The sequence below is a fragment of the Pipistrellus kuhlii genome, unplaced genomic scaffold, assembly GCF_014108245.1.
Source record: "Pipistrellus kuhlii isolate mPipKuh1 unplaced genomic scaffold, mPipKuh1.p scaffold_m20_p_2, whole genome shotgun sequence".
In the NCBI taxonomy this organism is placed as follows: Eukaryota; Metazoa; Chordata; class Mammalia; order Chiroptera; family Vespertilionidae; genus Pipistrellus; species Pipistrellus kuhlii.
The window spans coordinates 148,253,555-148,277,635 of NW_023425515.1; the positions used below are offsets into that span (position 1 = coordinate 148,253,555).

The window sequence follows — 24,081 nt, forward strand, 5'->3', positions numbered from 1 at the left end:
AGCCTGGCCTGTACTCTCTCCAATCTGGGACATCCCTCTCACAATCTGGGACCGCTGGCTCCTAACCACTCACCTGCCTGCCTGCCTGCCTGATTGCTCCTAATCACTCTGCCTGGTAGCCTTCTCATCCCCAACAACCTCCCCCTTGCTGGCCTGATTTTCCCCAACTGCCCCCCTTTCCCCTGCCAGCCTGATCACTTCCAACTGCCCTACCCTGCTGGCATGATCAACCCTAACCACCTCTGCCTCAGCCCTGCCACCATGGCTTGAAAGACAACTGGAAGGTCTCCCAGTCTAATTAGCATATTATTCTTTTATAAATATAGAAGATTTGTTATATATTTAAAATCAAAACCATTATTTGAGAGCAGAGGAAAGGACTCTCCTCTACAAACTCAGTATGTTCAAGAAGACTTGATGTAAACATACATATTAGATAAAGGGGACAATGCTATTTCCCATGGTTCAGTTTTTGCTTAGCCATGTTTCCATTCTATTTTAAATGTAACATTTAAAGCCCTTGGCATGGAAATGGTGGCACCAACAGCATTTACAGGAGATTGATGCTGAACCAGTAACACTCTCCATCATTCTCCCCTCTCTGTTTATGCCCCCAACCTGAAAGAGATGCATTTCATTACACTTATGCCCAATGCTTTAGCTTAGAGCAAGGCTACTCAAAAGTTCAGGGTAGCTAGATATAGGGATATTTCCTCCTTTTCATGTTCTCTCCTTGTCTTCTTCCATTTATGGGGGAATGAATAGATGTTTTATCTCTATGTATATATTTAAATGAAATCAATATCATTATTGAAAGTCTTGAATTGACAAAAGTTTTATACATTATAGCATACATAAAATGTACTTCAAGGTATTTTATTGAAATATTGGTTTTAAAAATCAATGGAATTCAGTACAGAGTTTCCTTAGGAGGAAATATTTTAAAAAGTAAAAAATACAATGGAATTTTGGTTAGCAGAGAAAAGGTCTCTCAGTTTTGCTGCTTTTTGAAGAATAAAACAGTGTACTCAGTCTTTTTCTGCAGTACTACAGGAAGGTAATAATAGCAATGGTACTTTCAATAAGTTAGTTGTAACATACATATCATGTTAATTTATTTGAATAAAAACTACATTTTGAATAATTTTTGTTTTTCAGATATATTTTTTTTCTGTATAACACAAAATTCTATTATTAGACATGAATAGGTCAAGGCAGGGTAAAGCAAAGCATTTTATTAAAGTAAACATTGCATAACATTTTAGGTATTTGTTTTTACATAAAAATATCCTGTGTATTTATATAAACCAAAATTTAAATAAACTAGTAAAAAGGCAGTTTGAAAGAATGTATAAATATAATTTTTCTCAAACAATTTTAGGATCTCTAGCAAAAACAGTAATCATTTTTATGTAATATATTTGCATAGTCTTGATTTAAAAATTGAAAACTAACACAATCCATAAATTAACTTGAAACATTCAGCATTGGGTTGAACCTTTTGAAACTCGATTGCTTCTGTGTTTAAAAATATAAATTTCATAAGTTTCAATGAAATTGACAGACTAACATTCCTGGTGTGTTAGTTTAGCTATGGGATGAACCTTAGACTCTTCCCACCTTGTAACTATATGATTTTTTAAGGCAGAATTCATTCTTACTTAATGCAAAACTCTTACAGTATATTATACTTTTCAGTCTCCAGGAAAAAAAAACACAGAAAAATTCAGTCAATCAAAATGGCAAAGCATACCCAATATAAAAATAGTAATTTTTTTTAATACCAGTGGGGGAAAAAATCACAATTCAAAATTTAGAAAATACACAGTCACTTACTTTGGTAGAGTTTTCAGGTGATTTTCTCTTAACTCCAAGATCCGTAATTTGACAAGTCTATAGAAATAAATTTAAAAATTGCTTATTTTTTCTATAAAACAATATTACTATGATAAGTTAATAATTGTTATCAAAACAGCTATGTTCAACCTTATATACCTTTGTTACAGACTTTAAGAATTATACAAATTGATTATGAACAGGGTCATATTAACATTAGATAATAACAAATATCATTTGTCAAAAGCAAATTTGACAAGTAATTTGTAAAATCAAAATTTCCAGGAAATAAATATCTTTCAAAGATATTACTTCTCCATTTTATGTTTTATATAAATATATTCACTGTTTAATTTTATATATTCAGCAGACTACTGACTATCTACTAAATTCCAAGTTCTGTGTTCACTGGAATATAGCAATACTTTCCCTCAAAAGACTATACATGAACTTGTAAAGCAAATAAAATAGCATAGTGGTTAAGAGTTTGAGCTTTATAGTCAGATAGATTTGGGTGAAATCCAGACTCTCACATTCTATTAATACTTCTGTGACTCTGCACAAATTAACCTAGTCTAATTTAAGCTTCCTGCTCTGTAATGTGTTTGTGATCACAGTACCCTAACGTATAGAGTCTTGAATCTTAAATAATGTCACACAGGTAAAGCATAATGCCTGGCACATGGCAAGTTTTAGTATGTGTTAGATATTATTATTATCGGATAGTGGAAAAAACAATCTAATTAATATACCATATTTCATTGACTCTAAGATGAATATCTTAACATTTTGGAAGTGGAAGTATATGAAAACGTCTATAGCATCATCAATCCTGTGACAGTACTGGGGTTGGGAAAATCCTAGAGGAGGTAAAAGATGCTCACAGTTTCTGTTGCTGAGTAACACGTGATTAGGAATGCATTTCACACCAAAATACTTGTTAAGGTCTGCAGCCCAGCGGACTTTTGTTACCAATGTCTATAACTGAGTTTTAAAATGTACTTAGTTGAGGCTTTAGAATAGGGGTGTCGAACTCAATCAGAGAAGGGGCCAAAATCTAAAATCCAGCCTAAATCGCGGGCCGAATGGTTTACTGAACAGTCATAAACTGTCATTGTGATGGAAACGCAGCGGAGTGCAGTGATGACAGCGCGGTGTGGGCCACATTGCAAGGCCTGGCAGGACGGATTTGGCCCGCGGGCCTTGTGTTTGACACATGTGCTTTAGAACAACATTAAATGGATTCTCTGAATTAGTGTCTGGGGAATAATTCATTATTTGAATGATTTAACCTACAATTGTCCAATTTGCTGTGCTTTTGTATATTTCTCTAGGTCTCTTCCCATTTCTTTTCTGTTTTGACTCCTATCAAATTTCTAATCCTACCTAATAAAAGAGTAATATGCAAATTAACCATCACTCCACTGTACAAAGCCACGCCCACAAGCCATGCCCATCAGCCAATAAGAACGAGTATGCAAATAAACCCAACCAAGATGGCTACAACCTCAGAGAGCAGGAGGGAGGTGTTTCCCTAGCAATGGAGGAAGCCAAACTTTCTGCTTGCCCTGGCCGGCCTGGGCCTCCACTCAAGGCTACAAAGTTTCAATTATAGAAGGTAAACGAATCCAAACAAAAACAGCTGCTGTGAAGCAGCAAGCAGGAGGCTTGGCTCTGCTCCAGGCTACAAAGTTTCAATTGTAGAAAGTAAATATATCCCAGATACCAGGGCCTCTGCTTGGGTCGCTGGGGGGCTTGGCTGGCCTGTAAACCACCACAGACCCCTCACTCAGGCTGCCCCATACTCCAAGGGAACCCCCACCCTATTCAAGGACACCCTTCAGGGCAAACCAGCTGGCCCCCACCCTTGCACCAGGCCTCTATCTTATCTAATAAAAAAGTAATATGCAGATGGACCATCACTCCAACACACAATATGGCTACCCCATGTGGTCAAAGATCCTGCCCCCATGTGGACACAAGATGGCCACCACAAGATGGCCAGCAGGAGAGGGCAGTTGGGAGGGACCAGGCCTGCAAGGGAGGGCAGTTAGGGGCGATCAACCTTGCAGGGAGGGCAGTTAAGGGTGACCAGGCCAGCAGAGGAGGGAAGGTGGGGGCAAACAGACAGACAGGCAGGGAAGCAGTTAGACATCAATCAGGCTGGTAGGGCAGTGGTTAGGGGGTGATCAGGAGGGCAGGAAGGCGAGCAGTTGGGAGCCAGCAGTCCTGGATTGTGAGAGGGAGTTCCAGATTGGAGAGGATGCAGGCTGGGCTGAGGGAAACCCTTCCTCCACCCCATGCATGAATTTCATGCACTGGGCCTCTAGTTTAATCATATAACTCTTAATTCTATATGAAATAAAGTGATTTGGTTCTATAGCACATGGGCATATTGCTAGTAGAAGATATTTCTTAAACATTTATATGTCTCAAATATTTTCAATATTTGTACTAGTGTGATGATATTTTGTGACTTATTCTGGCTCTTAGGAACACAAAATCTCAGGTTTGAAAAGGGCCTTTAAGAATCCTTTTGACATGCTATCCAACTGATGGTTAAAAAACTGTTTAGATAACAATAATAAAATGGATCATATTTTGGCATGCTATTTTCACTAAATTAATTCCAAGTGGTTTCAATTTTGGTATTATGTTTTCTATTTGCCAAATCTCTTCCCTCATATTAGGACTGCTAAAAGAGAACTGAAAAAAAAATTCAAGACAAAAGAGTTTCTTCAGGTGACAATTAGGCTTTTTCTCATTTGATTATTCAAAAGCATCGTTGCAGTTGTGCTCACTACCAGAAGGACAATGTTAATTTAGATGAATGAATGGTGAAGTACTAGCTCGTTCGAAGCCAGGTAAATGCTCTGTTGAAGATCTGTGAATTTTAAAAATTGTCCAAGAACAGGGTGTTTGTAGGTGCTGTGATCTGATTTGCAAAAAGTAAGGGAATTTGGGAAGTGTTAATACAATCATCTATATGCAAATGGGGGCTGGAACATGCTTAGGGACATCATTATTCCAGAGTTCATAACATCTGCACTAGCTTCTGCCAACAGATAAGTGTTAAGTTATACTCAATCTATTATTTGAGCACTTTCAATGATGATCACTTAGAAAAACACAGTTAATAAACTTAAATTGTCTTAACTTTTTTTTTTTAAAGATCTTATTCTGGTTAACCTTATTTATTAATCACAGTGACAAAAAATATTGTCAATAGTTCTATTTTATAGATTAAAAAATTAAGTTCACACAAGTAAGTTGCATAAGCTCACACAGTTAGTGACAGTACTTAGGTTTGAAAACAGTCTATCTGATTGCAGAGTGTTGTCCTTCTTCTCTATGGTAGTAGAAGGGTGTGGGCCCTGTAATTGGTTAGCCTGCCTGGGATCAAATACCATCTCCAACTAATTAAGTTATTCTGAGTTCCTGTTTCATCCTTAGTAAATTGAAGATACAATAATTCTGACCTGAAATCATTGAGTTGTCATGAGTAGTACATACAATAACACATGCAAAAGACTTAGTAGGGTCCCTGGCACAAAACCAAACCAGTGGCTCACAGTGTTATTATTCCTTTCAATGTTGTAGTGGTGAATTAGCACATCTAAACTTGCTAAAATAATAAATTCACCCTTTTGCTTTTTTATAATATTGTTCTACCATGTACCCCATGCCCTTATTTTTCCTGAAATCCTGTACATATAAAATGTTTGCAATAGCCAAGACATGAAAACAACCTAAGTCTCCATCAATAGCTTAATAGATAAACTAAATGTAAATACACATAATGAAATACTATTTAGCCATAAAAAGGACAAACTGCAATTTGTGACAAAATGAATGGAGCCAAAGGAAAGTAAGCTGTACAGAGAAATATGGTATGATAATTATTTACATAAGAAATCTCCTCTCCCTGCTCCCCCACAAAAATAAACCCACACACACAAAACAAACAAACAAACAAACAAAACCCCCACAAACAACCAACCAACAAACTCAAGGGAAATGTTTTTTTTAATTATATAAGATGATGATTGTTAACTAAACTTATGGTTATCATTTCACAAGATATGTAAGTGATCATGCTGTACACCTTAAACTTGTATAGTGCTGCATATCAATTTATTTCAAGGAAATTGGAGAAAAAGATGTATTGCAGAATACTTGGAAATATTGTAAATATAGAGATGAAAATAAAAATTTCCCTAATTTTACTTCCAAGGAACCAGTCTTTTATTTCATGCCTATATGTATTAATATTGTGAATATAGTTTATATATTTTGTTGTAATATTTTCCTAAATATAACATATCATAAGATCTACAAACATATTTCCATATACAACATTATAAATCTTCACAGATTGTCATGTGGATGCAACTTAATATATTTAACCCATCTCCCAGATGGATGTGTGCTTCCACTTTATTCATATTGTAAATAATGATAAATATTCTTGTCCATAAATCCTAGTGTGATATTTGATGATGGTAGGATACGTTTCTACAAATAAATGGCAGAAGCAGTGGTTGTAAATATTTTCAAAGCTTTTAAGTCACACTGCCTGTGCACAGCTCCTATCATTCTGCAATTCCATCAGCAGAGTGAGCATATCTTTCCTCATTCTTTAGAAATGATTTCTGTAATATGCTAGAACACAATGGCACTTTATTGTCATTTTGACTTGTATTATTTTTACTCTTTGTCAGAATAAACATTTTTCATTCACTGGAAATTTGTACTTTATTATGGATTGCTTGTACACGTCATTTACCCATTTTTCCCCCCTAATGAATATTTTGCCTTTATATTCATATGTAAGAATTCTTTATAGTTAAGGATATAATTTGCTTCCCATATAGAGTGGACATATTTTCCCAGTTTATTGTTTTTCCTTAATTGTGAAATATCTTCTGATGTTATTTTATTTCAAAAGTGTTTATGTACTCACATCTATGTATCCATTTATATTTCCCTTTGTTTCTATTATATAAAGATATTTTCCAACTCAAGAGCCATAAATATTCATGTGTATTTTTCTATATCTTTTAAATTTTTTATATTTAACATATATAATTTATTTGATTATTTTTAAAAAAGATATATATATATATATATATATATATATATATATATAATTTTAAAAATATTAATATTTCTGTTTTTTGTTTTTTTTTTTTTATAGAAAAAGAAAGGGAGACGGATAGAGAGATAGAAACATCAATGAGAGAGACATCATGGATCAGCTACTTCCTGTATGTCCCGCACCAGGGATTGAGCCCGCAACCCTGCATGTGCCCTGACTAAAAATCAAACTGGGACCTCTTGGTTCATGGGTTGACATCCAACTGCTGAGCAATCATTGTCTGGGCTATTGATTATTAATGACCTAATTTTACTTTACTTTTTGCAAAATGTTTCATAGGTTAACATCGTCTCATTTACTGAACGATAATGAGGTTTATCACAATGGTCACTTTAAAGCTTCACCAACTGGCTCAGGTAAAGTATTTACTTAAAGTGAAATAAAATGGAATCATTTAAATTTTTTATTCTTACCTTCCAAAATTGGCTGGAAGAAATTCAAGAAAAGCGTCATTCAGGTAGAGCTGGGTCAGGTTTAGAAGCTGTGTGAAGCCATCAGGGAGTCTAGAAAGAAGTTAAAGGTTTAGTTACTGCCATCAATGTTGCCATAGAAACAGAACAAGAATATATATCTCAAAGGAAAAAACTAGAAGTGTAATAAATTTTTCAAGTCTCCTTTGGTATTACAGTAATGGAAGAATTTATTGAGCATGTTGCTACAGCTTCAAAATTTTTCCTGCTATTAAAGTAAATGGCAGTCACTCACTTCCTTGCTACTCTACTACTCTGAGCTTATGTCACTGCCAAAGCCAGCAGCTTCACTCAGCGTTGCCCTGTGCACACCAGCAAGATTTTAATAAATTGAAATTTCAAGTTGTATGCCACATTTTAAAAATTTTAGTCCTTTTTCAATGAAACACTGGCATATACTAGTATAGTCAGTGTTTATACTACTTACTCTTTCACATAATCATTAAAATTTGCCTACATTTTATTATAATGATGATAAAGCTGCCCAGGAACGAGTCTTTGTCCCCTTAATTGGTAATTTTTCTAAAGTAGGCTTATCATGCATGTCTCTTATAATTCAAGTTGGTCTAATTCTTGTTCAATGAAAATTAGCAAGAACATAGAAACAATAATAAACAGAATCCTAAAGGCTTTGGGAGTCATTAAAAGAGTTGAGAAAATATCCTTTGGGGAAATTTTTCCAGTTAGATAAAATAATTATTTAAAACTAGAGGCTGGGTGCATGAAATTCCTGCATGGGGGTGGGGAATGGAGGTATCCCTTAGCTCGGTGTGCACCCTCTCACAATCTGAGACTGCAGGCTCCTAACCACTTGCCTGCCTGCCTGCCTGATTGCTCCTAACCACCTCTGCCTGCCTGCCTAATCGCCCCTAACCCCTCTGCCTGCCTGATTGCCCCTAACCATCTCTGCCTGCCTGCCTGCCTGATGCCCCTAACTGCTTGCCTGCCTGCCTGATCACCCTTAACCACCTCTGCCTTGGCCTTCACATCTGGGACCCAGGCTTCCCTCCTCCAGCTGGCTGCAGGCAATAGAAACCCCAGGCCAGCTTTGCTCAGGCAGGCACCAGGACCCAGGACCCCAGGCGGCACCACCCTGGATGGCTTCAGGCACCCAGGACCCTGGGCAGCTTTGCCCAAGCCTTGTCTTTGTCAGCCATCCAAAATGATGTTCCATCTATCCAGTCTAATTACCATATCATCCTTTTATTAATATAGATATTTACATCTTTTTCACCAAGAAGATTTAACCCAAATATTTTCCAGGACACTTTTTCCTAAAAGGATGTTGACTTTTTTCCTATAATTATATGTCTATTTAAAGATCTTAATGCCTTTAATCCATGGTCTAAAAAAAGACTATGCTCTTTTAAAAATATACTTCTACATAGTGTTTAAACTGTCCCCCCCCCCCCCCCTCAAATTATGACCTATCACCTTACTTGCATTTACTGGCAGGATTATTTTTTTTATTTTTTTTATTAAATTATTATCTGTGTACATATTTTAACATTGCCCTCCCCTCCCATACATACCCCCCCTCCCCAGAGTTTTGTGTCCATTGGTTGTACTTATATGCATGTATACAAGTCCTTCGGTTGATCTCTTATCTCCCCCAGATCTCCCTACTCTCCCTGCTGTAATTTTACAATCTGCTTAAAGAGCTACCCATCCACACACTGTTTACTACCCCTCGAGGCATTGTTTTCTGACACATGCCTCCACTCCATTGCCAAAACTGCAGTTACCAAAGCCTTCAATGACTTAAGTTCCAATTCCACTAAGATCATTTCACTTTGCATCCCACACTGCCTAGCAACAGTTGCCATCAGAAATTGTTTTCTGCTTCCCAGTTTCTTGTAGATTTCTTTTCCTGTTTCTCCTCCTACCCCTGGGACATTATATCTCAGTTTCACTCTATGGTTTTTCTTCCTATATCCAATATTTTGTTATTTTTTTGGTATATAAAACAATATGAGTACCCATGATATAATTTAACAAATAACCAGTACCTTTAGAATCCTTTGGGTGCTCCTCCCTGACTGCATTTTTCTATTTGTCCCACAAATTCATGAATGATGTTTACTATTCTGTTTCATTAAAAGTTTTTTAAAAAAAGTTTTACTATACCTCTTTAAATACTTTAAAAAAAAGTAATGATTTTGTATGTTTTTTGACATTATATAAATTTACTTATACTATGAATATTTTGACACAGTGAAATTGAGATATAATTGTCCCAGGGATAGGGGGAAAAGCAGAAAAATAGTGAAATTCATCCATTTTGATGCAGATGACAGATCACCATTACATAGTATTCTGTCGTATGAATATATTACATTATGATTCATGTTTTATTCTTTTTTGAAAGAACATTATAGTTGTTTCTGGTGTCTTGTTTGCTTTCTATAAACATTCCGCCTGTGAATACTATTGAACATATTGTATATACCCTTTTGCACAAGATATCATTTAAGTTACTAGAAGCCTGATTCACAAAGATTCATGTAAGAATGGGCCTTCCTTTCCCTGGCTGCTGGCATTGCTTTCCACTCCGACCCTGGAGCAGCTTCTTTCTGCTCTGGCTCTGCCTTCCCATGTGCCCAGAGGCCCTGAGCAGCTGGGGCAGTGTGGAATGCCTGCATCCCAGGCCACTGGGCACCCGTGTATGCAGATAAACCCACCATCATTGTTGGGCTAATTTGCACACTCACTCCTTATTGGCTTGTGGGTCTTGTGAAGGTATGGTCAATTTGCATCTTTCTCTATTATTATTGTATCGATAGATATCCCTGGTTACATAAGGTTAACGTCCCTGAGAGACAGCCCTCAGCTAATGACTGGCAGGAGCATACATAGCTCAGTTCCCTCACAGGTATCTACACTGTCAAGAGCTCCCCCCAGAGACCAGGGTCGAGTGGTCTACACTAGTAAATAGCTTGACAACACACCCTCTACAAGTATTTCCTGAGACCATCTCCTAAGTATACTGCTTGAATTATAATCTAAATATCTGTGTTTGGAGAATACAGACTAAACACAATTAACATTTTTTATATTCATTTGTAGGAATTGTTTTATACATTCTTAGGATCCTAACCATATATTGACTATGTTTGCTGCAAATATCTTGTTCCAGTATGTACTTTGAAGTTTAATTGTTTGCATATGGCTTCATGGAGAGTTTCCATAAATTTGCTCTAAAAGAAATATAGGATTCATAAAAATTAAAAAAGGAGAAAAGAAGCATAAAAGAGTGAGAGTTTTTTATAATCTGAGATTGGTGACCAGAAAGTTCCAAAGAAAATATTTTATGTATGAGATTATTAGGAGATGCTACTTGAGAATATTAGCAGGAAACAGAATATAAAGGATATTGACTATTTGGCTCAAAGTTTGAACCTTATCCTGTAGGATTAAATAATATCTATGGGAGATAATTATTTCTCTCTATATTTCTCTTTGTTGTAATACATTAGAGCTCATAACCTTATACTATGATTTTTTTTATAATAATGGCAAGATGTTTAATAGATTTCAGTCCACATTTAAACACTATCTTACTTTAATGTCCTTTTGGTTACTATACTCACTTGAAGTAATCATTTGTGATATTTTAGAAAAGAAGATTCATACATGTTAAATGAGAAAAATGTTAAAACCTTTGATGTAATAATTTATTTTAACATTGAAACTATTAATAAGTAAAAAGGGTTTAAAATACTAATTTTCTAGTTATAGGTCCAACCTGAATTATCCAGTTTCTCTTAGTTTACTATTCTGCATATGTATGCTCTAAATGGTATTACATTGTACTACTTCTTTGATCAGAAATATATCCTTAATTGCTGTTTCTTTGGCAAAATTTATGCTGCAAAAAATATCTGACTTCTTACATACAACATTTTATTGAAGATTTAAGAGTTCACCACATTGTGCAGATTCAAATTGGATCACCAAAAAATAAATTATATGAGAAACCATAATGCAAAGTAAGGTAATTTTTTAGCCTTGTTATAAACAAAGATGAATTGACATTTTATTTTGAACCATTCTTTTAAAAAAATACAGAGCAAAAAGGCATATTTATATAGGTTTTTTAAATTTAATATTACATGTGTTTTTTTATTCTACAAGAATGTATTGAATGGTTACTCTGAACTTAGACTCAAAATTAGTGTCTTCTTCCTTACTCTCATAATAGAAATCTATTCATAGATTTAGCAATATGCTTAAACCAATTATTTTTTGTATAAGTGTTGAAATTTTCTACTCCAGGGATAATTCCCTCAATGACCTAGGTTTATACTTTGAAACATATTTGAAAAAAGCATATTTGAAAAACACATAAGAAGATAGTCAGTTTTATTTATTTCTAATGTTATGGTACAAATTTGTAGTTTCTTATAGAAACAGTGGCCCCATTTGTCAGTATCCCCATTCCAGAGGAATATTCAAGGATCAGCAAGAAAGAAGACAAATAAACTTGATGAAGATGGGTTGTCTTTATCCTCCTCCAAGCTATTCAATGAAATGAAACATTTTACACTAAGGGACTCTCAATAATGAAATTTTACTATCCTAAAATACTGGCACATTTGATGTATTAAAAAATTCAAAGGATAGATGATATATATATTAGGAAATAATTCTCTCTCTAAGAAAACACTTTCATTTTATTACTTTCTGAACTTAAAAGTAACATGTTCAAAATATAACAAATAAAGGATAATAGAATCAGACACAAAATAATTTAGAGATTGAGTACATGGGTATCAATGGCAAAAGACCTGAGTTTGAATCATAGCTCTTTCAATTATTATCTCTGTGACCTTTGCAACTCTAAGACTCAGTTTTCTTGTTTTTAAAAAGATGATGCTAACATCCATTTTCAGAATTGTTCCAATGATTAAACGATCAAATGCCCTACAGAAAAGAACACAGTAAATGGGGGTAATATATTACTTTTATGTGACATGGTATTGTTTTTATTCTGATCTTTCAATATCAACTATAACACTAATTTAAATATTTTTATTAATGCCAATTTTGTTGTTGGAATAGGTAAATTAAGATAGGCTGTGGATATTCTTGTTTTTAACTTTTTCTAATCCCACTCACTACTTTAGTTAAAATAAATAAAAACATATTACAAGCACTTGAGCTCCACTAAACAGACCAAATTTAATTACACGTTTTACATGCTGTGATTAAGGAGCTAATCTGTGATTGATTTACTGCCTGATGCTTCTGTTTCATTCCTGAATCTCCTTTTTATTATGCATTTTCCCTTTTATCAGGTGTACAAAGTTAAATACCATGTATTTACCACTTAAAAGACATTAACTTGAGAGAAATAAGTCTTTGGTGTTTTTCCACAGATGTTTAACCTTCTCTGTAAACTTGAATAAACAGCCAAAATGGTGAAAAAAAGAAAAAAGAAAAAAGAAAAACCAATGTAAAATTTCTTACCCTACTGGAAATATATTTTAAATCTAAAATTTTTAAATTTATGCAGCTTAAATTTATAAAATTAATATAACAACATTACAGAAGATTTGGAACATAAAGTGAAACAATACTGCTCATAATTCCACCTTAAAACAACATCATTACTACTTCATGCATTTCTAACCTAATTTATAATTAATTATTTTAACATCACTGCAAACTTGTATCATGAAGTCTCCCTTTACTTTGTAATTATCTTTTAATTTTTTTGTATAATCTATCATTCAAACTAGGACATGTTTGAAAGCTAAAAGGGACCTATTATTAATCATGCCACATTAAGAGGTGTAAACTAGGATGATTTGAGTAAACAGAGCCATATGGTTACTTTCTACATACTATTTGTACCCATCCAGCCAGTCCATGTGCCATAATTTATTTGCAATTTCCTTATCATTGAGCTTTAATAATATTTCAAAATTTTCAATATGTATCTTTTAATTTAAATCAAACCCAAAATGTTTCTTTGGAATTGGTGAGGCATAGTGAAAGGAACCTAGATTTTCAAATACTATCTTTGTGTGTTTCATTTGTAAAAAGTTATATAGATAAGGTGAAAATGAAATAATGTATCTAAATGCCTGAGATATAACAGGCTCTCAAAAAATGTTTGTTCATCCTTTTATTTCAGGTAGTAGTTCTTTCTTATTTTCTTGTAGGTAATTTTCACCAATGACTTGGTTAAGGTATTCAGACTATATTGTAAAGTTCATATCTAAAACTAAAACTGTGATGAAAACACTCAAAACTATAACTTTTATATTCTAGAGTTTTCATGACTTTGTAGATTCTTTGTAGATTATTTGGGTCAAATAAAATGAAGAGAAAAACACCAGGTTAAAAGAATCAATGAATCCCAAATATGTTTTTCTGAAAAGAGCAATAAAATGGATAACTCTGTAGTCAGATTAATAAATGAAAATAAAACAGGACAAAGATACAGATTGCTGATACCAGGAATGAAAGAGAGAGAACAATAGAAGATCCGGACATATTAAAGGGCTAATGAAAAGATTATAGAAAATGAGATGTCAATAAATTTGGAAACCAAAATGAGATGTACAAATTCCTGAAGAGCACAAACACCAGGGACCATTCAAAAACAAAAACAGAAACCCAAACAAAACAAAACAAAAAAATCACACAAATAAGTAATTGGGATAGTTCTATAGCTATTAGGGAAATTAAATTTGTAATTAAAAACTTTCCCATAAATATTCAGACCATTTCTACCAATATTTAAGAAAAGAATACTTCTAATTCTATAAAAACTATTGTAAAATGTAGAAAGGAACATATTTCAACTATTTTTATGAAGCCCGTATTACCCTGATACCAAAATCAAAGAAATTACAAGAAAAGAAAGTTCAGACTAATATGCTTCATGACTATAGATGAGGAAATCCTTTACAAAACATTAGCAAATCAAAGCCATTAACTTATACATATAGTAATAATTCATGACCAAGTAGCATTTATTCCTGGAAAGGAAAGTTAAACTGATATTTAAAAAACCAATCAATATAAGTCAATATATCATGAAATTGAAAAAGAAAAACCATATCTTTGTGTCAGTAGATGTTTAAAAAAAAAAAAAAAGCTTTTTAACAATTCAATATCCATGTTTGACAGTGAAAAATCTCAGCAAACCATAGACACCGTGGACAGATTTTAAGGTGGCCCCATGACCTTCACTTCTTCATGGTCATGTCCTTTAACTGTGCTAGGACTTGGTACTTGCTCAATGGAATATATGTTACAATGGTGAATATATGTTACTCTCATAACAGTAGATGACTCCACCTCACTAGAAAACTCACTGTATTCAGTTGCTGGCCTGAAGAAAAGGGCTGCTATGTTGTTAACTGAACCAGCATCTAGGATCCCAAAGTGGCCTCCAGCTGACAGCCAGCAAAAGGCTGGGGCTCTCACTTTATAACAACATAGGAATTCCGCGTATAACCTGAGTGAGCTTGAAAGCGAATTCTTCTCCAGATGAGCCTCCAGAAGAGAACACAGCTTGACTAGTGCCTTGATTGCAGCCTGATGAATCCCTGAAGCAGGGGACCCAGCTAACTTAGGCCAGATTCCTGACTCACAGAATTTGAGAGTTAATGAATATGTGTTGTTTTGAACTACTAAGATGCTGGTAATTTCTTATACATGATTAGAAAACTGGCAATATACTTTGGTGTCTGGAATTGAGATTCTGCTCTAATAAATATCTGCCTAAACATGTGAAGTGGCTTTGGAACCAGGCAGTGGTCAGAGACTGAACAACTGTTGAAAAACATCACGAAGAAAGTCTAGGTTTCCTCGAAAAGAATGTAAAGTAGAAATCTAAATTTAGAGGACACTGCTGAAATAAACTAAAAAGGAAGTGCGAGTCTAGTTATTAAAAAATTTCCTCAACTTGAAAAAGGGCATGTATGAACAAACAACAAGTAACAATTACACATAATGGTGACAGTCTAATGCTTCCTCCCTAAGTCTGGAACAAAATAATATCTCTTTTCACCTCTTCTATTCAACACTGTAAAGGGAGTCCTAGACAGAACAATGAAGCAAGAAAAATAAATGAGAAAAAGACATGAAGATTTAAAAATATAAAATAAAATTGTCTTTATGCACAAGTGACATGATAGTTTACCTAGGAAATCACCCCAAATCTATGAAATATCTACTAGAACTATTTAGTCAATTTAGTGAGGTTGCAGGACATAAGGTCCATATTTAAAAATCAATTGAATTTCTATACAGCAGCAATAAACAATTAAATAATGGAAAATCATTTGCAATTGCACAAAAAGCATATAATAGTTGAAATAAAATGAATAAGACATGTACAAGATTTATATGCTGAAATCTATCAATTATCAATAAAATAATTTTTAAAGATCAAAATAAGAATACAGATAAACTATGCTTAGTGATATACTGAATATTTCTGAAACAACTGTTTTAAAAAAATATTTTTTATTGATTTTTTTACAGAGAGGAAGGGAGAGAGATAGAGAGCTAGAAACGTCGATGAGAGAGAAACACCGACCAGCTGCCTCTTGCACACTCCCTACCAGGGATGTGCCCGCAGCCAATGTACATGCCCTTGACTGGAATCGAACCTGGGACCTTTCAGTCCGCAGACCGACGCCCTACCGCTGAGCCAAACCGGTTTCAGCTGAAACAACTTTGTTTGAATTGAACCACAGATGCAGTGCAATCCTTATCAAGATTCCAAAGGATTTTTTATTTTTATAAATATTGGCAAACTGGTTATGAAATTTATGTGAAAAACCAAAGAGCACAAACCATCCCAAATATTTTGGTGAGGAACGAAGTTGAAGAACTCCCATTCCCCGACTGTATGACTTCCTTCAAAGCTATAGTAATTAAGTGTATAGAATTGATGTAAGAATATGGCATATATTGGGTCGGCAGCTACGTAATTGCGGGTTTCACACATATATGGCTTCAGTTGAATTTTTAGGTTTGCAGACGTAGTACAAATGTAAAACACATTTTGTTATTTGATAGTTGGCTATTCAGCTGTTAATCAGTAAAAAAAGTTTTTTGATCTGTTTTGTAGTTTTCGTTTGGCGTTCGTTGAAAAATGGAAAATCAAAAGGAACATTTTTGTCATATTTTGCTTTTTTATTTCCGCAAAGAGAAAAACACATCGCAAGCTCATAAAATGTTATGTGCTGTTTATAGTGACGAAGCCTTAAAAGAACGGCAGTGTCAAAATTGGTTTGCCAAATTTCGTTCTGGTGATTTTTCACTCAAAGATGAAAAACGCTCTGGTCGTCCAGTTGAACTTGATGACGCCCTAATCAAAGCAATAATCAATTCGGACTGTCACAGTACAACACGTGAGATTGCAGAGAAGCTTCATGTATCACATACATGCATTGAAAATCACTTAAAACAACTTGGCTATGTTCAAAAACTCGATACATGGGTTCCTCACGAACTGAAAGAATCACAGTTAACGCAACGCATTAGCAGCTGCGATTTGCTAAGGAAACGTAATGAAAATGATCCATTTTTAAAACGACTGATAACTGGCGATGAAAAATGGGTTGTTTACAACAATATCAAGCGGAAAAGATCGTGGAGCAGGCCAGGTGAACCAACTCAAACAACATCAAAAGCTGATATTCATCAAAAGAAGGTTTTGTTATCAGTTTGGTGGGATTACAAAGGAATTGTCTACTTTGAACTCTTACCACCCAACCGAACGATCAATTCTGATGTCTACATTGAACAACTAATGAAATTAAACAATGCAGTTGAAGAAAAGCGGCCCGAATTGACAAATCGAAAAAGTGTTGTATTCCATCATGACAATGCAAGGCCACACACATCTTTGGTCACTCGGCAAAAATTAATGGAGCTTGGTTGGGATGTTTTGCCACATCCACCATATAGTCCTGACCTTGCACCATCTGATTACTTTTTGTTTCGATCTTTACAAAACTCCTTGAATGATAAAAATTTCAATAATGATGATGATGTCAAATCGTACCTGATTCAGTTTTTTGCTAATAAAAACCAGAAGTTTTTTTAACGTGGGATTATGATGCTGCCTGAAAGATGGCAAAAGGTCATTGATCAAAATGGGCAATACATTACAGAATAAAGTTATTTAGTTCCATGAAAAAATTGTCTTTGATTTTCTTTAAAAAATCCGCAATTACTTAGTTGCCGACCCAATAGATCAATTTGCAAAGCAGATAACTCAGAAATGGAACCAAACACATATGATCAACTGAACTGAGCAGGTGATTTTATGAAGAAAGGATAATCTTCTTAACAAACAGTAATAGAACAATTGAAAACCATATGTAAATCAACCAACCAACCTACAAAAAAAAAAAAAAAAATCCCACAAAAATGACCCACACACTTATCCATATATAAAATTCAGCTTTAAATGGATCATGGACCTCAGTGTAAAACCTAAACTATAAAAGTTCCAGAGAAAAACATAGGAGAAAATCTTTATGACTATGAATTTAGCTAAGATTACTTGATAGAAACTTGAAGTATAAGTCATTAAAATTTGTATAAATAGGGCTTCTTAAAAATTAAAAACTCTTTAAAAAAATCAATAAGAAATGGAAACACATGTCACAGAATAGGAGCAATGATTTGCAAACAAATATATGATGGACTTTTAGCCAGAATATATAACAATTTCTAACAAATTAATAAAAAATAAGTCAACATAAATAAATAAATTCTGAACTTTTATTTAAGAACTAATACAGATTTTCTAAGATGGTGGGGTAGTTAAATGCCTGTATTCACCGCCTCCCACAACCACATCAAAATTACAACTAAAATACAGAACAACCATCCTCCAGAATTGCTGGAAAGCTGGCTGAATAGAAGTACTGCAATTAGAGAAGTTAAAGAAGAAAGCACACAGACTGATAGGAGTTGCAGAGGCACAGAACAAGCTGGTCTGGCACCCACATGGGCTGCTTTTTTAATCAGAAGGGAGGCCACCTGGAGGAGCAAGGGGTCCCAGCCCCACACCAGACCTCTTAGCCCAGGGTCCCAGAGCTGGGAAAAGAAGTCCCTACGGGCAGTTAAGAACTACAGGCTGTAAAAACCAGTGTGGACTGGGGCTCAGGGACACAGAGGCTGCTGGAGACCCAGCTGCTCCTCTTAAAAGGCCAGCACCACAAACTAAACGTACAAGCTCCCACTTCCTCTGAGCTCCAGTGCTGGGCCAGGCTCTGGGGAACCCAGACACATACTAGGAGGAACTGGACTGTCTGGCATCTGAGCAGGAACCTGGGGGCGGCTTCTTCCCAGGCAGAAGTTCTCTCAAGGATCCTTGTTTCTACTATAGGACCTCCCTGGTCACAGGACTGATTGGCAGCCATTTCCCTTTGCTCCACCCTTGTGATTCCCTGAGAACCCACTTCATCCAATTTATAACTGCACCCAAGCTGTGTGCAGCCGCTTTTGCATATTAATAGCCTTTCCTTGCTTAAGGTAAAATCTTTTGAACAAGCTGCAGCTGGATTATGGAGCCCCAAACCTATCAATAAAAGGCCCAAGACCCAGCACCAGCACCAACCTGCCTTGCTTCACAGCTGAGCCTTGTCTGGGCATTTCCAACCCGATACAGAGAGGAGGAATCTGCAAATATCTCTGTTACTCCTGCTGGGTGGCCTTAGGCAGTGGCTTTCTTTGCATCTCCCTGGAGGTCCACGAACCAGAGGACACAGTGGTCAGTGTGAACTATACCAGATTGCAGCTCTCTACACATCCATAAGCAACACACTCAAAGGGAAGACTGAGAGAACACCAAAGCCTCACTGAAGCAAGTCCTGCCTCACAGGGATGTCTCCTGCACAGCAGCTCTCCCACTGTAGTCGCAGCTAGTACTCACAGCCAATTGGCCTGAAGGTCAATTTCTTCCAGTGACACCAACAGCAATCAAATCTCAAATACAACAAGACTGTGCTCACAGCCCTCGAAGGGGTGCACCTAGAGCTCCCAGCTCAGGTGACTGGGGAGTAAGACAAAAGCAGCTAGTTACCTACAAGGGAGTGCCCATACAACTGTTAGCTGACTTTTCAACAGAAACCATGCAGGCCAGAAGGGAAGTGGTAAGAAATAATTGATGAATAGCAAGGGCCTACTACAGGCCCAGCAAAGCTATAATTTAGAATTGAAGGTCAGATAAAGAGCTTCACAGACAAGAAAAAGCTAAAGGGTTCATCATCACTAAACCAGTATTATATGAAATGCTGAAGGATATTCTTTAAGAAGAGGAAGAAGAAAAAGAAAAAGATAAAAAATATGAACAACAAAATGGCAACAAATACATACCTATCAACAATTGAATCTAAAAATCAAAATTAAAAAATAAGAAATCCAATGAACAGAATAAACTTGTGAATAAAATAGAATCAGAGGCACAGAAATGGAATAGACTGACAATTCTCAGAGGGAAGGGGGTAGGTGGGTGGGAAGAGATTAAACAAAGATCTTATATGCATATATGCATTACCTTTGGACACAGACAATAGGGTGGCAAAGGCCTGGGGCAGGTGGGAACCTGGTGGAGGGGAGCAATGGTGGGGAAAAAAGAGGGACATCTGTAATAATCTCAACAATAAAGATTTAAAAAAAAATGAAGAGATGCTTACATAAATGGATTGGGTATTTTTAAATCAAATTATTAAAAATAAAATTGCTACCATATTAACAAAAAAGAACTAATACAGATTATAAATAATAAGTACATAGAAATATGCTACTTGGACATTAAAAATGTAAGTTAAATTACTGTGAGCTACTACCATGAGATATCATATCTACTAGACTTGGCTACATGGAGAAAAAAGTATCAAATTCGGAGAAATATGAGAAACAAAGGAAACTTTAATAATTTGCTAGTATAAAGACCTCCCTCCTAACTTCAGTATCCTTTTACATTCCATTCCTATTTTTATCTACAGCCTTTTCTCATTATCCATAGAGAAACCATGCTCACTACTTCCTCTCCTCACGAAAAAAAATTGGTAAAAAAATTTCCTCCAAATTTCCTAGAACTTCCTTTCATTTATCAAATGACCTTCCAGTGTTTCAGCGTCTTCTAAATATTGCTACAACAATTATGGCCTTTCTAGATTTTAAGTCTACTTACATTGTTAAGTGACTCTAACATGGAGGTTCATGGCTTCTCCAATCTATTCACCTCATGGTTTAAAGACCTATTTGATTCACTGTACACTCTATCACTGCTACAACTAATTTGCCATGGTTGTCACTAACCACAAATACCCTATGTCTTATCACAGCATTTTTACCATCCATTTCTTACATTCTGCTATCCTCATAGGATTGTATTTTTGCTCTTCCTATAATCTCAGGTACACAAATACTACCTTTTTTGATCATAATTAAGTCCTTTTTCAGCATGAAGTGCATGATTAGATATTTTTATAAAATTCTTACAATTGTTTGAACTTTCATCAGATCCTTCATGCTAATTTTCCACCATGGCCATACTACTGACTGTTCCCTTTGTTTCAGTGTTCTTCCATAGACTGCTGCTTGAGAGCCACAGAAAAATAATGACAAAGTTTGCTTCAAAGTAATGCCCACTTGTATCAATTAGGCCTTCAATGCTATCCGGCAGTGCTTTAAATCATCTTTTGTTGAATTATTCTGATTTTATTATTCCTTTCTCATCATTCTATTGAATGGAGTTTTAAGTGCAGCATTTAAAATTAATTTATTATGTGGATTTCCTTTTTTTGGTACATTATTCCATTGGAAGCATAAAATAAATAAAATGAAATCACTCGTACTTACTTAGAAATGGGATTGACACTGGCTTCAATAATTGTTAAACACTTACAGCACTTTATGCTTTCTGGAAAATCTTGTACACCTAAAATGTAAAAGAAAAATTACATGAAAATGTTCCAGTAAAAATTCTCTAAGCTATAATGATAATATTAAGAATAATTAATCATACAATATAAACACTGTGGGTATTATTATTTAAGTAAAAATAATAACTTAATGTTATATATATATTCATCATATCTACAATACATACATTTAAAAAATTAAATGTTAAATATTTTATGACAGTAATAATTGGAAACTGGATAAATATTTGAGGACAACCGTGTTTGATATAAGATAGATCTTGGCTCTTTACATATCGAAAGAAATAAAAATAGTTTGGGTTTATTTAGTTACTAGAGGCCCAGTACATGAAAATTCACGCACTGGACGGGGGGAGTCCCTCAGCCTAGCCTGCCCCTCTCACAGTCTGGGAGCCCTCAGGGGCAGGAGGTGACCTGGCAATCAGGGGAAGGCAATGCCCCCATCACACCTCTGCTGCTGCCACGAACAGCAGTGCAAGCCTCAGCCAGCTCTGGTTACCTGAGCCTCAGGTAGCCCTGGGCAGCTGCCACTTGAGGCTTGCCTATGCCTTGGGCTGGCCCTAGGAGGCTGGGCACCTGCCATCTGAGGCTTGCCTGCACCTTGGGCTGGTTCCAGGCAGTTGGGCAGTTGACACCCGAGGCTTGCCTTTGCCTCAGGCCAGCCCTGGGTGGCTAGGGGGCTGAGGGCAGGTCTGGCTGCATTATTAGCCAGCTGCCTCCTAGCTGGGCTGAAAGGACTGGGGGACTCTGGCAAGACAGAGGTGACTGGTTGCCACCATATTTTTGTGATGGTGTGATAGTCAATTTGCATATTAACTATTTATTAGATAAGATTATAGTGCCACTACTGGAATAATGGGACATCAGCAGATACAAGAAAACAGAAGATAAAAATATTTGCTACTGCTGAAATCGGTTTGGCTCAGTGGATAGAGCATCAGGTTGTGGACTGAAAGGTCCTGGGTTTGATTTCAGTCAAGGGCATGTACGTTGGTTGCAGGCACATTCCCAGTGGGGGGTGTGCAAGAGGCAGCTGGTAAATGTTTCTCTCTCATCAATGTTTCTAACTATCTATCCCTCTCAATTCCTCTCTGTGTAAAATCAATAAAATACATTTAAAAAAATATTTGCTACCTTCATTTTATAAGATTGGGAAGACTGAACACATGCATCTGAAAAATACCTAAGGAAAATCACAAAAGCAATGGCTATTTCCAAAGGAATGTGGTACTCTACTGAATCTTATGCAATTTTTCCTATTGGCTCTCATGCAGCTCTGCATCTGCCTGGAGGGTGAAGAGGTGAGCAGCCCTCCTCAGGGCCTCTCTGGAGGCTCCGAGATAGCAGCCTCCATCGTTGCCCTTGGAGAACTGCTCATCTGCTGTCACAGCTGTGCTGTTGGCTATGTGACAGAAAAACACGTTTTTCTTACTGAAAATCAGTAAGCCACAAAACCGAATCCAAAACATGAGAGTCAGGAATAAAAGATGGGGAGGGCATTTCAGTCAATTGATACAAATGAATCAAATATACTAGCCCCTGCAGCTTTATGGAGCAATTCCTATATGCCTGCCCACTACCTGCTCTCAATTTCTGAAACTGTTATTAAGGATATAAAAATGTCCACAAAATACTAGTCCTACTGAGTACTTCATAGCTGACTGAGGGATGAGAAACATTTTGTGATAGGATTTAGTTGAACTTTTGTAGATAGATACTTAAGAAAGAAAACCCCCAGGGACCTAGACCACGTGACCACAGGACCTGGACACCCCGGGCGCAGCAGGTGGTTTATTCAGTGTTAAGTAGGGTTTGAGGACATTTCTCATGCCATTCTTTCCTATGTGGGAGTTCATCAGAAAGTATACTGTCCTCACATTATTGCTCAAGTGTTTTGCCTTCTTAATGAGAACCCTCGTTTAGGAGCTCCATTATGCATGAACTGTATGAGAAAGAACAATTCTCCTTTTTGGAAAGATGTAACACCCAGAGCTGCCTTCATTAACTAGACATTAACAAAATGGCAAAGAAGTCAATAAGCTAACCCTTAAACTATCCTCAACATTCTTCCTTAATATTTATATAATATTTACTTTGGATGTCCGCACCCAGCAGGGTGTAAGGCTTCTAATCCCCTCCCTTTAGCTTTTTCTGTTCAGTCACCAATCTGGGCTCATTACACAGTGTGTGCCTGATGCCTTCTATCCACACTGCCTTAGAATGATGTTTTTTTGAAAGTATGTGTAAACCAAAATATGAAAGCAGAGCAAAATAGGACACGATATTAAGGCAAAGACTACGGCATGTCTTCTTATCTTCTACTGAAAATGGAATTCCCTGCTGTGTTGAAAATGCTACTACATTTTTTTTTTTTTTTATAAAACCTGTATTATGTTGTTCACAGTTTAAACTTTAAATTGTTCATAGCAGAGTCCCTTGGATTAAGATGGAATCCTAACTTTATTACTAAAACAGGTTGGATAACCTTATGCAAGTCATTAAATGTATAATGTTCTAATTTCCTATTCTAAAAAAATGGTGCCTAAATGAATGGTTCCATCAGAGAGTTGCAGTGAAGATTGAAAGAGATAAGTCAGATAAAGTAATTGGCAGAAAGTGCTGCATAATGTTATCTATAGTTATTAGAAATATAAATAGAAGCAGAGGGTAGCAGTCAAAAAGGAAC

At 35.8% G+C, this 24,081-nt stretch overlaps 1 protein-coding gene across 5 annotated transcripts in view; it reads right to left on the minus strand.

Moving 5' to 3' along the window:
* The window catches only part of LRRC7 (leucine rich repeat containing 7), a 473,031-nt gene that overhangs the window by 236,563 nt on the left and 212,387 nt on the right, over positions 1 to 24,081 (minus strand). For all 5 annotated transcript variants that reach the window (XM_036444989.2, XM_045584480.1, XM_045584479.1 and 2 more), the window contains 3 exons: positions 21,313 to 21,391; positions 7,408 to 7,497; positions 1,837 to 1,893 (listed from right to left, as the gene is read on the minus strand). In XM_036444989.2, the coding sequence (XP_036300882.1) occupies positions 1,837 to 1,893; positions 7,408 to 7,497; positions 21,313 to 21,391 (226 nt within the window). The remainder of the gene's footprint in view (positions 1 to 1,836; positions 1,894 to 7,407; positions 7,498 to 21,312; positions 21,392 to 24,081) is intronic.